Source organism: Mchenga conophoros, linkage group LG2 (assembly GCF_057382185.1).
Source record: "Mchenga conophoros isolate Kocher_MC1m ecotype Shallow Benthic linkage group LG2, M_conophoros_male_GT1.1, whole genome shotgun sequence".
Classification (NCBI taxonomy): domain Eukaryota; kingdom Metazoa; phylum Chordata; class Actinopteri; order Cichliformes; family Cichlidae; genus Mchenga; species Mchenga conophoros.
The window spans coordinates 34,961,552-34,975,269 of NC_140527.1; the positions used below are offsets into that span (position 1 = coordinate 34,961,552).

Sequence of the window (13,718 nt, forward strand, 5' to 3'; positions counted from 1 at the left end):
GCCCTGCAGCCGACAGGCAGCCTACCTCTCTGCACTTCCCCTGTCAAGAGTGGTTAGTCAGAGACAAGGAGAAAAAAAAAAAAGCTGAGGGGGAGAGGCTGGCTAAGATTAAAGGAACGGGGCTACTGCCTGAAGCAGAGTGGCTGCTGACTGCCATTTATTTAGCGTTTGCTCCACACACACAGTGAGCTTGATGGAACAAGAGAACAGACAGAGACAAATACACACAACATGCTGCTTCGACAACAATGACATCTCAAACAGTCCAGAAGGCGGCACCTTTAGACAAACATATGGCTTTGTTTTGCTTGGTTGAGCACTTCGTTGCAGCCCATCTCACCTCATTACCCCTGACGCGGCGACAGCTACAGTATGCCTACGAGCTCATGCCCATCTCTTCTGGCAAAAAAAAGAGACACATTTAACAGACAGATGTCTAAATCATTCATCAGAGCACGCACACCATCAGCAATGCTGCTTTTGGAGAGAACTTCAAAGTATACTCTAACAGAAAGAAATGATGCAAAAGAATCTGAGACTCTTATGATATGCAATGCAATAGTGGAGACAAACGCATACTAATACAGGTCTCAGACGTTAAGGTGACATTTACGTAATGCCGAAATTACATAAAGTCAAAAAAAAAAAAAGAAAAGAAAAAAAGAACAAAGGTCGAAATGATCTGCCACTTAATAGAAAGTTAGATACTAACCACTTTGAGAATTTAAAAAAAATCGTTATGTCAAATCAATTAGTGCCAATTTGCTGATAATTACACTTTTTCAAATTTGAAGATTTGCTGCAGTTCTGTATTATACTGCACTCTAAAAAGTGTGGGAGGAAAATATTAAGAAAAAAAAATAATGCCAGCATCTCCCTGTTAAAGTAAATATGACTGGATCATGAGTATGAGCATCAATTAAGCATCAAAATCAACTTAAGTGTAATTTATGCAGGGTAGTCTGTTTCACAATAACACCGAATTAGATTATGCTTATTGTTGCATCTGCGTGTAATCATTCATCCGTGGTGCAGCTGTTACAAATGGGGGATCATTTGCTACTTTATAATTTGCTAGTCGCACTAAACCAAGTAATGTATTATGATTAATTTCCTGACTGCATCCGTTATCCTTTTTCTAAGCACACCACCCTCCTCAGCCCCTGCCTCTAGGTCTAGGTCTACAGAGGAGACACCGGGGCATTCCCAAGCGAGCCGAGGGACAATCTTTCCAGCGAGTGTCAGGTCTCGCTGGGTCCCTCTTCCTGTTGGCCTGAAATATCTAATCTAAGAAGTGTCCAGGAAGCCTCCTAGACAGATATTTAAACCATGTAAGCTGACTCATTTCGTTTTGGAGAGGCAGCGGCTCTACTTTGAGCTCCTCATCCTATCACATCCTTTATTAAATCTGCAAAGAAAGTAAAGCTAAAAAAGCAGCAGAGTAAAAAGTGTTATAAATTTGAAATGAAGATATGTGGAAATAAAATGGAATTTGTCAAAAGTACAATTAACTCTTCACTATACCTCGATGTAGCACTACAGTAAGTAAATTTACTTGGTTATTACTAAATTTAATCCCGTTCTGGAAGTTGGTCTGATACAAAAGATTCAGCCAGTTTGTAAGCTTTATATAGGGCACACTATTTAAGTTTTGTCTACCCAGAGCATCAAGCTGCTTTGCAACCCACCTCCTTCCTAGTTCCACCCTCATGTGTGTTTGACCTTACTGATGTCATAGCTGTTTGTCAGTATGAGGGCTGCTTTGTTATCTGCTCGGGTCTTACTGTTGCTGCTCTCCTCTGGTCTGGCTTTCTGCATGTTTATGAAAAGTTGGGGAACAGAGCCAAACACAAATTACTGCAAATGGAAATAACAACCTCCCTTTTACTATAGAGGTCCTGACAGCAATGCAGTTTAATCCCTTAAGCCCTACACTATCTGCTGTTAAATTTATACCTGAAAAACATCCCCAGATTTGTTCAGTAAGAGCTGTAAAAATGAAAGTCAAAAATTGATAACCCAGGGCTGTTTGGATAAAAGTGACTTGGAAGAATTCTGAAATATAGCCGTCGTCGTGTCTTCGTCATCAGTGTATTAGTGACCTTAAAGAATTCCAGAAAGAAAAAAAAAACATGGCCTTTTTAATTGTGCCTAATCGAAACTGTAAATTAGTGACAAATACCACCCATAAAGTATCCCAGCTCCTCAAAGGGCCACTTGGGCATGCCTCCAAAAGCACACAACCCCCCACAGGGATTTAAATTTCTGGTCTGTATAGTCAATTTTTCTATTCATGACAAATGTACAGAGGTTAATGGGAATTAAATTCTCTTATTTAAATATTCCGCAAAGTGTTTAAACCGCACAGTTTACTAGGTACACCAGTTAAACTGCTTTATAAAACTAAGATTTAGTCAGTCAATCACATGGCAGCATTTAGGGCGCGTAGACACGGTGAAGACAAAGTTCAAACTTAACGTCAGAATTGGCAAGACTGGTCACTAAAGTGATTTTGAACACGGCATGGCTGTAAATGGCAAAAAGGTTGTTCTGAGTACTTCAGAAACTTCTGATCTACTGGGATTTTCCCACACAGCTATCTCTAGGGTTTACAGAGAGGTCTGAAAAAGGGAAAATATCCACTGAACACTTGTCATTGTCAGAGGTCAGAGGAGTATGGCTAGACTGTTTGCAGCTTGTAGAAAGGCAGTAGTAACTCATAACCCCAAGTTACAGCCAAACTATGCAGAAGAGCATCAAATGCACAAAACATTGAACCTTGAAGCACAAGAGCTACAGCAGCAGAAGACCACACCCATCAGCTATGAACAGGAAACTGAGGCTTCAATTCACACAGACTCACCAAAAGTGGACAAATGATTGGAAAAAGGTTTCCAGGTCAGATGAGTCTATTTCTTATTCTAGATTTAGGGGCGTGGTTATTTTCATTGATGGATGAGTGAGACTCCAGGACCGTAATGTTCAGTTGTTCAGGTACATAGTTTTTGTTTTAAGCCCAAATTAAGTAGCCAAAATTAGCACCCCATTTAATATCATAAAGATTTACATATGACCCTTCTTAGCAAAGTAAAGTGGTTTTCTACCATTAGCTGATAAGTTCCCAGGTCAACCGTGCTGTGTAAATATAGACTAGCTCCAATTATACCAGGATAGCCGGACCAAAAATGCACCATACAAGGCTTCAAAATTGCAATCCAAAAACCTGTTGATGGCATCAATTTACATTATATTCATCTATCCATTGTCTTCCACCTATCCAATTCAAGGTCATGGGGGGCTGGAGGTTAACACAGTGCTCATGCAGTGAGAGGCAGAGTCTATCACAGTCTAACACAGAGTGGCAGACAACCATTTACATCTATATCAATTTATAAATTACCAGTAAATCTAACATGCATGTCTTTGGATGGTGGCAGGAAGCTGGGGTATCCATGCAAATATGGGAAGAAAATCAATTCCCACACAGAAAGACCCCAATACTGGATTCCAGTCCAGTACCCTCCTGCTGTTCCTGCACCAAAGTACTATTTCCAGAAACAGCACAACAAAAGCTAGATCCATTTTGTTACCAAGTTACCATACTTTGCAGCCTTAAATAAATTAATAAATTAACAAAAACTGTAGGTGTTGTATTTTTATAACAGTTGAGTTATAAACAGTCACTGGAGCTCACTGTATCCTATCTGATGACACTGTACGTTGTGTGAGATTAAGGTATTGATTCAGTATATAATATACAGATATATAACCTTGAATCCTAAATAGAACTACATTTGTCTCATGTTGCAGCTACTGCGTATTTATACTGCAACCATGAAATCAAAACCTTTAAATGTGGAGGTTAAAAAGAAAGCTTTAAAAATAAAAACCAAGTGTGGTGTGAGAAAGTAAGAAAATCTCAAATTAATCGCATAAAATAGACTCAGTGGAGTCTCGTATGCATTATTTAACACAGTTCGTGCTCAAACAGAATATTCTGACAAGATACAGCGAGGAACAAGTGTTCAAAGGTGAAACAGGCCATACAAACAAAGACAGGCAGAGAAGACGAAACTGCACACTTGGTGAGGCTGGTAAAGAAACCACTATTCTTAGTTTCGGCGTCAGAGTGAGTTTCCAAAAATCCAAGCATAAATACATGATTGCTATTGTTTGAGTCTTTATGCATGTCTGATGGTTAGCTGCCAGTAAAAATATGTCAACTGTCAGTCACAAACACGGATCTTTCTATTAAAAAAAACAAAAGGAGTTTCAAATCAAATGCTTCAAATTTATAATGTCTCATGTTAGACACAAAATTAGACAGAAAGCTGTAAAGGTTCATTTTCAATTAACCTTTGAAGCTCCCAAATTGCTCTAAATGTGCCAGATGTAAAATCTCAATGACCTTTAGAGTTGACTGACAGCCAGAGCGAGTTTCTTAATTCGCAGCTTTAGCTCAGGGGAACTCAGGGTCTCCAGTGTAGCTGCAGGGGAAGGAAGCTTTAAATATAATCGGTAAAAATCTTAAAATCAATTATACATCTAACTGGTAAACAGCAAAGAGAGGATAAAACTGGGTTTTCCCAGTCTCTCTTACACATGGTAGCAGTTCAATTTTGGCTTCTATATTTCTGAGCAGATGATAAAAGATGGTAGATGAAAGCAGAGATCCTGTGGCTCCAGGGTGCAGTGGTTAACATATGTGCCTTACATGCGAAAGCACTCCGGTTCAAGGAGACACAAACCCTTCCTCAGGAGGTCAGAAGCCCGAGCACTCCTTGTGCCAGATCAATGTTTGTGACTTGTGCCAGTCCCAAATGCACAGAAATGGAAGGGTTGTGTCAGGAAAGGCATCTGGTGCAAAATCTGTGTCAAGTCAAATATATGGATCCAGCCACTGTGCCAACCACTTGCACAATGAGAGAGCAGCGGAAAGTGCTCTCAGATGAAAGCATAGATCCACCACTTACTTTATTTTTGGACAGAAAGAATACGATTGTTTGTTTTCCAGAAGGAATCATCATTGCTGTACTACAAAAATGAAGCATATTTTCTAAAATCTGTATTAACATCTTAACGTGACGATTATCAGCTCTCGAGTTTATATATCTAAACCTAAGCAAACAGTTGCTTATTTACACAACCCACAGATAAGGATATAAATAGCATTCATTTGGAGTTGGAGTTTTTAAAAATCCAATATTCCTTCTGGCCATTCAGTTGTACATGCTTTAAAAAGTTCACGAGCAAACTGTGCCAACTGTTTCTGTTTGGTGCTGAGGAGGCAGTGTGCAGCACTGTTTTTTAAATCAATTATGGGACTGTAAAACACCACTATAAGAGCAGCAAAACTAAATCAAGGCCAGAAGCAATGACTTTAACAATGCCGAGTTTCTCTGTAGAGCCGAGAAGCCCTGAAGCCGGAAACAAGTTTTATTCCACTAAATCATGTGAGCTGTTATTGCGGGTTTAAGACAGTCCTTCCTTTTCATTTCTAAAATCGAGTAACTGAAAAACTCACTAGACTGTAGGGGAGAAAAAATTCTGTCATCTGCATAGAAACAATACAGATATTATGTTGGAAGGAAATTCTCATTAGCTTATTAATACAGATATCTAATCACATGACATGTCAAAGGTTAGTGGGAGTGATCTCTGCCTACACAGATTACTAGAGCTACCCTCGGAAAAGCTGATGGTCATTAAGTCACGACTTTATTCATATATACTGATGTGTCGTTAAGACTAAAGGGGTCAAGTGTCATATGTAAGGGAGAAAAAGTTAAACATGTAGACATGGTCAAGACAACCTGCCGAAATCTAAGTGACTTTGTACATGGCGTGGTTGTTGGTGCCAGACAGGTTCGTCTGAGTATTTCAGAATACCGCAATTTTCCCACAAAACCATCTCTACAGTTTACAGAGAATGGTCTGAAAAAGAGAAAATATCCAGTGAACAGCAATTGTGGGTAAAATGCATTGTTGAGGCCGGAGGAGAATGGCCAGACTGCTTCAAGATAACAGGAAAGAAACAGTGTCTTCAAATAACCATTTGTTACAAAGTCTCTGAACGCACAACACAAGCAGACGAGCTACAGCAGCAGAAGAGCGCAGAGGGTGTCAACCCAGTAACTAAGAACAGAAAACTGAGGCTAGACTTCGCAGGGGTTCACCAATACTAGACAATACAAGGCTTGAAAATCATCGCCTGGTCTGACGAGTTACAATTTCTGTGTCAGAATTCGACATAAACAGCGTGAAAGCAAGGATCCATCCTGGCTTGCATCAATGGTTCAGGCAAGTAGAGATTTAATACCAAATGAGCATCATTTAAATGTACAGTATTGTTCCTGACCATATCCATCCCTTTATATCCAGGGTGTACACGTCTTCTGATGGCTGCTTCCAACACGATAACGCACCATGTCAGAAAGGTCGTGCCATATCAAAATCAGATCTCAATCAAGTAGAGCACGTTTGGGGTGTGAATGGGAGATTCATATCCAGCCAAAAAAAAAAAAAATGCAGCAACTGTGTGCTTTGCTACATGAAAATCTATAAGAAAAACACTGACCAATGTTTTTTTCTCAGTGATCAAAACGCTACTGCATCAACATCAAAAATCTAGCATTCAAGCTGTGTAATAGGATTGTATATTTTAATCAAACACATAAAGTGTGAGATCAGGATGCCAAAATGTTAAAAGTTTTGGCTTTTTAGCGTAAAAACAATTTTATCAATTAAATTAAATTTTATTCATATAGCGCCAAATTGCAACAACCGTTGCCTTAAGGTTACTTATATTGTAAGGCAAAAACCCTACATTATCACAAAGAAAGCAGAGAAAACCCCAACAATCATATGAGCCCCTATGAGCACGCGCTTTGGCGACAGTGGGAGGGAAAAACAGCCTTTATACAGGAAGAAACCTCCAGCAGAACCAGGCTCAGGGAGGGGCAGCCATCTGCCACGACTGGTTGGGGTTGGGGGAGGAAGACAACATTTTTGTTAGTGTGTTGTCATTATCTTTGCGGATCAAGTTAGCTTATTTTATTATTAAATAGGAGAAAATATTTGTCATAGAGAAAAGTGTTTAAAATGATCTAAAATCTTTGGGGTTTAAGCCCCAAATGTAAGTCCTGGCCTGTCATAGAGACCAGGTTAAGTTAAGCTATTCGTTACTAACCCTGGTAAGTAAATGAATGACCTGCATTTAAGCTATTAGAAGCAGTGCGCAGCCACCAGATTTTTATGTTGTGGTTAATGTTGTTCAACTGGTGACAACAGAATATAGAAGAGCTACAGTAATGGTGCAGCTATTGATGATGTCATCTAAGAGAAATACGATATTTTCGATTGATTTCACTTATAAAGCTACCTTCCGTGATATTATAAATCATGTGGCGCTCGCTTTTCTGGCAATTATGCACATTTTTCCATTCTCTTGTCTGAGTGTCGTCATTATGTCACGGAGATGGATTAGCTGTGAGAATTGATCTGGTTTCCAAGTGTGCAACAGCATCCACGGCTGATGAGTACTGTCCATTAAAGAGGCTAACTGAACCATTTGTATGTAGAGAATGAGCCTTTGGGTTGCTTTCTTTCTATCTCTCAAAGGACAATTAAACTTTAATTCCTCAATGGCTATTAAAGCTGCAGCAGATAGAACCTTTTATGGCATAAAATAAAATCTAAACTTTACAAGAAAAATTCAACGCAGATGCAATTTTGTGATCAGAAACAAAGAGGAGGTTAATGAACAGAGCATCAGCAGTGAATGGCCAAGTAAATTCTGCCTCTGCTATTCTGACCCGCTCTCTTCACTTTGATCATTGCTCATTGCTCGAGGACTGCTGACTTATTTTATTATTGTACCGGCCAATTCATAAATTTTTCTAGTCAGGATTGGCATCAGTGGGGAAAAAGTTGTAGTGGTGCATCCCCGAGCAATAAAAAACAAGACTACCTCAGCTGTCTCTGTGGAGCAATTGAAGCAGAAAGAAGTACAGAAGAATTTAAGACAAAACCTTCGCAGGTTCAATCCCTTTTCATCAGCCGGCTTGTAAAGACTGAGGCTAATGTATATGGACAGGTGCTGCTGTGGGTGGAGGTGTTGGTGTGTTTGGCCTGAAAACTGTGAGAAAATAGTTGCAGACTGAGGCAGTGTGTGGCACCCACCTGCACAATAGAGCTGTGCGACTAGAATAAGAATGGGAATATGAATAGGGAGGAGAAGGAGGTGGAGGTGGGGATGTACGATGAGGTGACTGAGGGGAGAGAGGCAACTATGTGACTGGCAAAGTGAAAATAGGAAAGGATCGGGTTGCTTTGCGGTTAATGAGTGCTGTGTTCAGAAGGTCGGTTGATAAAATGAAGCACTGCTCCTTCAATTAAGTTAATACTTGTGATTACTCAGAGCGAACAGATAGAACAAGAAGTGAAATCAGGAGTAATTTTACCTGTCCCAGAATGGGGCCTAGCGGAGGTCCAGGGGCAGCCTGTCCTGACCTCACTATAGCCCGGATTACATTGCCTGTATCCAATTTCTTCACGGCCTTGGCTGCTTTGGAGATCTTTGACATCCTGGTCTGTCTGGAAAGTCTTAAATCTTCCTCCAAGTCAACTGAGAATCCATCCACTGAAAATGCACAAGAAAAACAAACAAATTAGGTTTTTCGAGCATATACAACAGCAACAAATCATTCACACGCCAGGCTCATTAAAACATCATACACCCAAGTCGATACGAATACCCAGAGGCAAAACCCGAGCCTTTCCCTTCTGCAGCGGGCGAGTAATTAAAAAAATCTTTGCCTTCGATCGGCTCAGTTAGAGCCACTTTCCTGGAGGTGTTTGCAGTGTGGATCAGCAGCTGAGTGAGATGCCTGCCACATTGGAGAGCCTAAGAACTAGCAGGATTTAAACTTCACTAAGAAGAAAAAAGAAAAAATCATGGAGTGCATGCCAAAAACGCCTCCATCGCCTCACTTCTGTTTGAGACTTAACTGTCTGTGCTCCGTCAAAGCTTCCCCTGCATCTGTAGAGGTCAAGGATAGAAGAGGGATGTGTATTCATAAAAATACACTGAGAAGGTGCGGATGTGTCACCGCCTCGTACGAATGCAAAGAGGGGTCGGCTCTCTTCATTCCACCTTAAAATGCATTTGCCAAATCAGGAGACAATTAGCAGAGTGGGAAGAATGGCCTGAACTCCTGGCCTTTCTCTGGGGAAGCAAAAGACATAAAAGGAGTCTTATAATCCCCTGCTGGAATAAAAGTGATACTGACACAGCAGTAGGGGGGGGGGGGGGGGGGGGGGAAGGGGGGGGGGTTTGGGGGGAGATCATTGACTGGAGCCAAGGGACAAATACAAGTTTTAAAGTTGAGACTTGTGATTCAGGGGAACCCTGCATTCAATAAAAATAAGTACTTGAGGGGAGGGAAGGGGTCCAGCAATGATTCATTGTAGGCAACAGAGGGTATCCAATTAGATCAACAGAAAAGACAGTACCAGAAAGATATATGGGACCTCACGCTGCTTCAGAGCAACAAACAGTGGGAAGCTACATCCAAGAAAAGTTGCGATTCTGTGTGGATTGCTGATTATCCAGCAGCCGTTAAAGTGCAGCCACTGTGAGGCAATATTTGTAAGGGCATTAAGGTTATACGCACGCTGCAGAAAGAGTCCCAAATAGAATCCATTTAGTCTGGATTCCCTGAATAGCTGTCTTTACAATGTGACTCACATACGCTGCTACTTTTCTGAGGTCAATTTCACAGTACTCACCTAATGTGCTCAGCTACTTCATTGTAGAAAATTGTTGGCAGTCAGATCAATTTTGGAGGCAGTTAAAAATGCAGAGAACCAGTATGCATTAAATCTGAAGTGAGAAAAGCCACTTCTGTTATCAAACAATGACTCATGAAAAAGTCATGAATGCTTAACTGGCAAGCTTAGCTAAATAACTCAAACATCAATTTGACAGAGGGGGAAAAAAAACACAGTAACTGACCAATAAAATGACACACTGCACCATCCACAGAGAGTGAGGCTTAACAGTGTGGTGAGGGTTGCTGTTCCTAAACAGTTAGGGCCAGCATCACATGTTGGGTTTAATTCCAATTTGGAGCAAAGGGAATAACGCCTCTACGAGCGGGGAAATGACAACGTCATGCTTTAATGCACCGCAACTCCAATCTCTGTTGGAGTATGAATAATAAAACTGCAGTTCCCTCGCAAAATGAAATCACTCATCACAAGGCCAAGCAGTGAACGCTGGAGAAGAACTGACCTACATAAGGCAACAAAACTGCACTGACTGTGCATTTCATCCAGCACAATTTACATTAGAGTCAAGGAATGAAGCTGCATTAACAGCGCAGAAGCAGGAAAACATGGTTCAAGGCTGCATGAAAAGCCTCAATCAGAGCTAGCTTAATGCTTTTGCTGTGAATAATCAAATCAAAGCCAAAGTAATCTGAAAGGAAAAGACACAATTTTGAGCTGCTCTTTAGGCGGAATATTACATTCCTACGGCAATTACTGGCAACAGCTTCGTTGATAACAAGGAGTAGACAGAAAGAGCAATTTGTTTGGGCCGCGTAGAGTTACTGCGTGAGAGCACTTTGTTAAAACATGCTTGATAAATGACGGGCCACAAACCCAGCATTTAAATTACCGCCTAATAGAAGAAGGTGAGGTGAGCTATATGTCGACTCGTACACTCGGGCTTAATAAAACAGCCACGGTGACCAAAATCAGAACTCTAAAAATAATACTTCCAAGAAAATCTGGAAGTTTTCCAGCTCCCCCGCCGCCTGTCGAATAAACTACCACTGATCGAGGGGAGGCATCTTTGACAGAAGTAAACATGTCAATAAAACTGAGCACGCTGGAGGAAAAGCTCGAGAAAAATTCCACCTGTCATGATAATATGCAGGTCTACACAGACTGTTGTCAAAAGATCATCTGAAACCAGACTCCTATATTATATCACCTGCCCATTAATATGCCTGCGAAATTTCTACAGGCTATCACAGAGCAGTATCAGCAGCTTCTGTTTTGTGTTTCAGCATAATTAAAAGTGACTCAATTTCAAGTGACTTTGATTAAAGAAATTAATCAACTTGGTATTAAAAATGTGGGCTTAATTGCACGGGCGAAGCCCACCGCTGTTTGTTGTTTAGGCTATTAGGTTCTCTTTAGTCTTAATTAGGAGGCAAGCCAAACTGTAGTCAACATCAATGAGGCTTCTAAATCTGTTATTTATTTACAAGTGAAGGTTACGGGTATTGATTTTCTATAAAATGACAGTCTTGAAAAATGGACAAAATGGTCTCGAAGCAGTGTGTTTAGTTTGAAAGTGAATGCTCAATATAAATGACACAGACATTGTATCAGCCTGGAGGAAATTATGTCTTTTTCTTCTTCTCTCTACATCTTTTAAATCTTTTAGTTGCACTCTGATGAAATAAAAGCTGAACAGTAATTCATTTCTCAGTAGGATCTGGTTTCGTACCTGGAACAACACCTAATCAAGAGCAGTTCAATAACCTTTGTTGCACATTATCTGCCTTCCCGTCTTCATATCTCCGCAAAATTAAAACTAACTAAAAGAAGTTGGGGGAGAAAAGAACAATTTCCCAGCTGCACAGATTGAGTTTCAAATGAATGAATATCTCAACAAAAGAAGCATAGCGACATAGATTCAAGTGTAAGTGTGTGTTAAAATAAAAACTGTGCCTCACTGAAGGCTTTTCCCATTTTATTTCTATCAGAGCACCTTTATGCGGTTGGTTTATTATTCTCAACAGCTTTTCCCTCTGTAGGCCTGCGGGAACTCATGCACACCAGACTACAGCTTTTATTAATGACTTGTGCTTGCCAAGGTTTAGTACTAACTAGAGCCTGACCAATGCTGGATTTTTAAGGCAGGTGCTGGTAGCAATTTGTAGTGAGTGCAAAATATGAATCTATTGGCCAATAGTCATATAAATATAAATATAAATATATTTCAGGATGGTGGTACTTATGAGCCTTATCGGTGATGAGGAGTAACCATTCCTCCTAACAAAGCTGTTTCAGTTCATTCAGTTCAGTTCAGCCTCGGTCGTTGTGTCCTTGGGCAAGGACCTTCACCTACCGCCTACTGGTGTTGGCCAGAAGGGCCGATAGCGCGATCAAATTTCTCTTTGAGTGATTTTACAGCTCACTGCAGGTCAAAGAGTTTGGGCTCTGGCTCGGCCCTTTCAAATTTTATTCACATTTTAACGATTCAATTGTTGATTTACTTGCGTGCACTGGGTCACTGTTGCATCAGCAAACCCTTCCAAAGCTTCAGGCCATGAACTGTTGCTCTGACATTCTCCTGTAAAATTTGTAAACATATTTTTTAAATTAATTGTTTCTTCAATAATTGCAAGACATGATGATGGGATTTGCAGTTCTGGTTTGTGAGAAATGGCAGCATAGTCAGACCCAGTTCAGACTAACCAATCAAAATTGAAGACCAGTTCCAATGGTCTTCAGCTAACTCTTTGACTTGCAGAGATCACCATAATGAGATATTTCAAAGCCCAACATCAAGACAAATATGGGCAGTCCTATATTTTAGGACTGCCCAAAGCTTAAGCAAAGCTTAAGTTGTTTTGGATTGACATTCAAAAGACATTAAACAGTGTTTTTAAAAAACAAATACCTTTAAACTCTGAAACCATTTACCTTGGTTATGTTCCTTGCTTAATGCTGAGGAGGGATATAAAGTTGTAGGAGTAAAAAGACTATTACTAGAAAATGGCTAAACCCTACCCCATCAACAATAGAAAATTGGCATGATGTAATATTGGAAATATTTAAAGCAGAAAAGTTGACATACTGTTGGAAGACGAGTTGTCTTATACTCATTCACAGGTGAAAAATCTCAGGGTTATGTCAGGTTCGGACTCTTCAAGCGTAAGATCTGAAATGGTGACTTCACATGGATAATAATGATTTTTCTTTGTTGTGTTTGCCAATCCAACAGATAAGAGTATCAATGGCGTCTTTAAAAGCAATCCTTCTCCCTGCGGTGTTACTCTTTGAATTAGAACCACCCTGGCGACCGTGGTATACATAAACTTGAAAACTTGTTATACTTTTATGCCTGACATTCACCTTAAATAGAGAATGTTTTTTTTAAAAGATCTGATGCTACTCAAACCAATCATGCTTCACAGATGGCACACTGTTTTGGTGTTGCAGAGCTAAAAAATTAACTTTTGCCTCAACAATTCACCGTGGTACATATTTTTCAAACTTGAAGGCTCCTACAAGCTGTGAGATTTCAGCAACCAATCCACACTGCATGACATGGATCTAATAAATGTGGGCGGGCTATCAGGTTTGATGAATGTAAACTGTATGATGATAATACCTCAGGGCTACGACAAACAGTAGCAATGCCTCCACTATTTATTTCCATGCTACTTCCCCCTTGGCACAAAATTAATAACAACTGGAAGAAATGTCACACAAATAAGGTGCTGTGGTCGAGTAATCCTGTGTCCTGTGTTTTCTTGACTTTAATGTAAAAAGTGCACATGTCAGTCCTGGCTCCAAAGGTTTTGGGACACCATGTACAATGTAATGATCTTCAAAGCCCATAAACCCATATTTTATTCACAATAGAACATAGAAAACGCATAAAATATTTAAAGTGAAACATACTACTATTTCAT

At 40.1% G+C, this 13,718-nt stretch overlaps 1 protein-coding gene across 1 annotated transcript in view; it reads right to left on the reverse strand.

The window, feature by feature from the left end:
- Window positions 1-13,718, reverse strand: part of mrpl11 (mitochondrial ribosomal protein L11) — a 62,113-nt gene that overhangs the window by 31,030 nt on the left and 17,365 nt on the right. Inside the window, exon 2 of the mRNA XM_085243096.1 lies at window positions 8,463-8,641. Within this exon, the coding sequence (XP_085099222.1) occupies window positions 8,463-8,585 (123 nt within the window). The 5' untranslated portion in view covers window positions 8,586-8,641. The remainder of the gene's footprint in view (window positions 1-8,462; window positions 8,642-13,718) is intronic.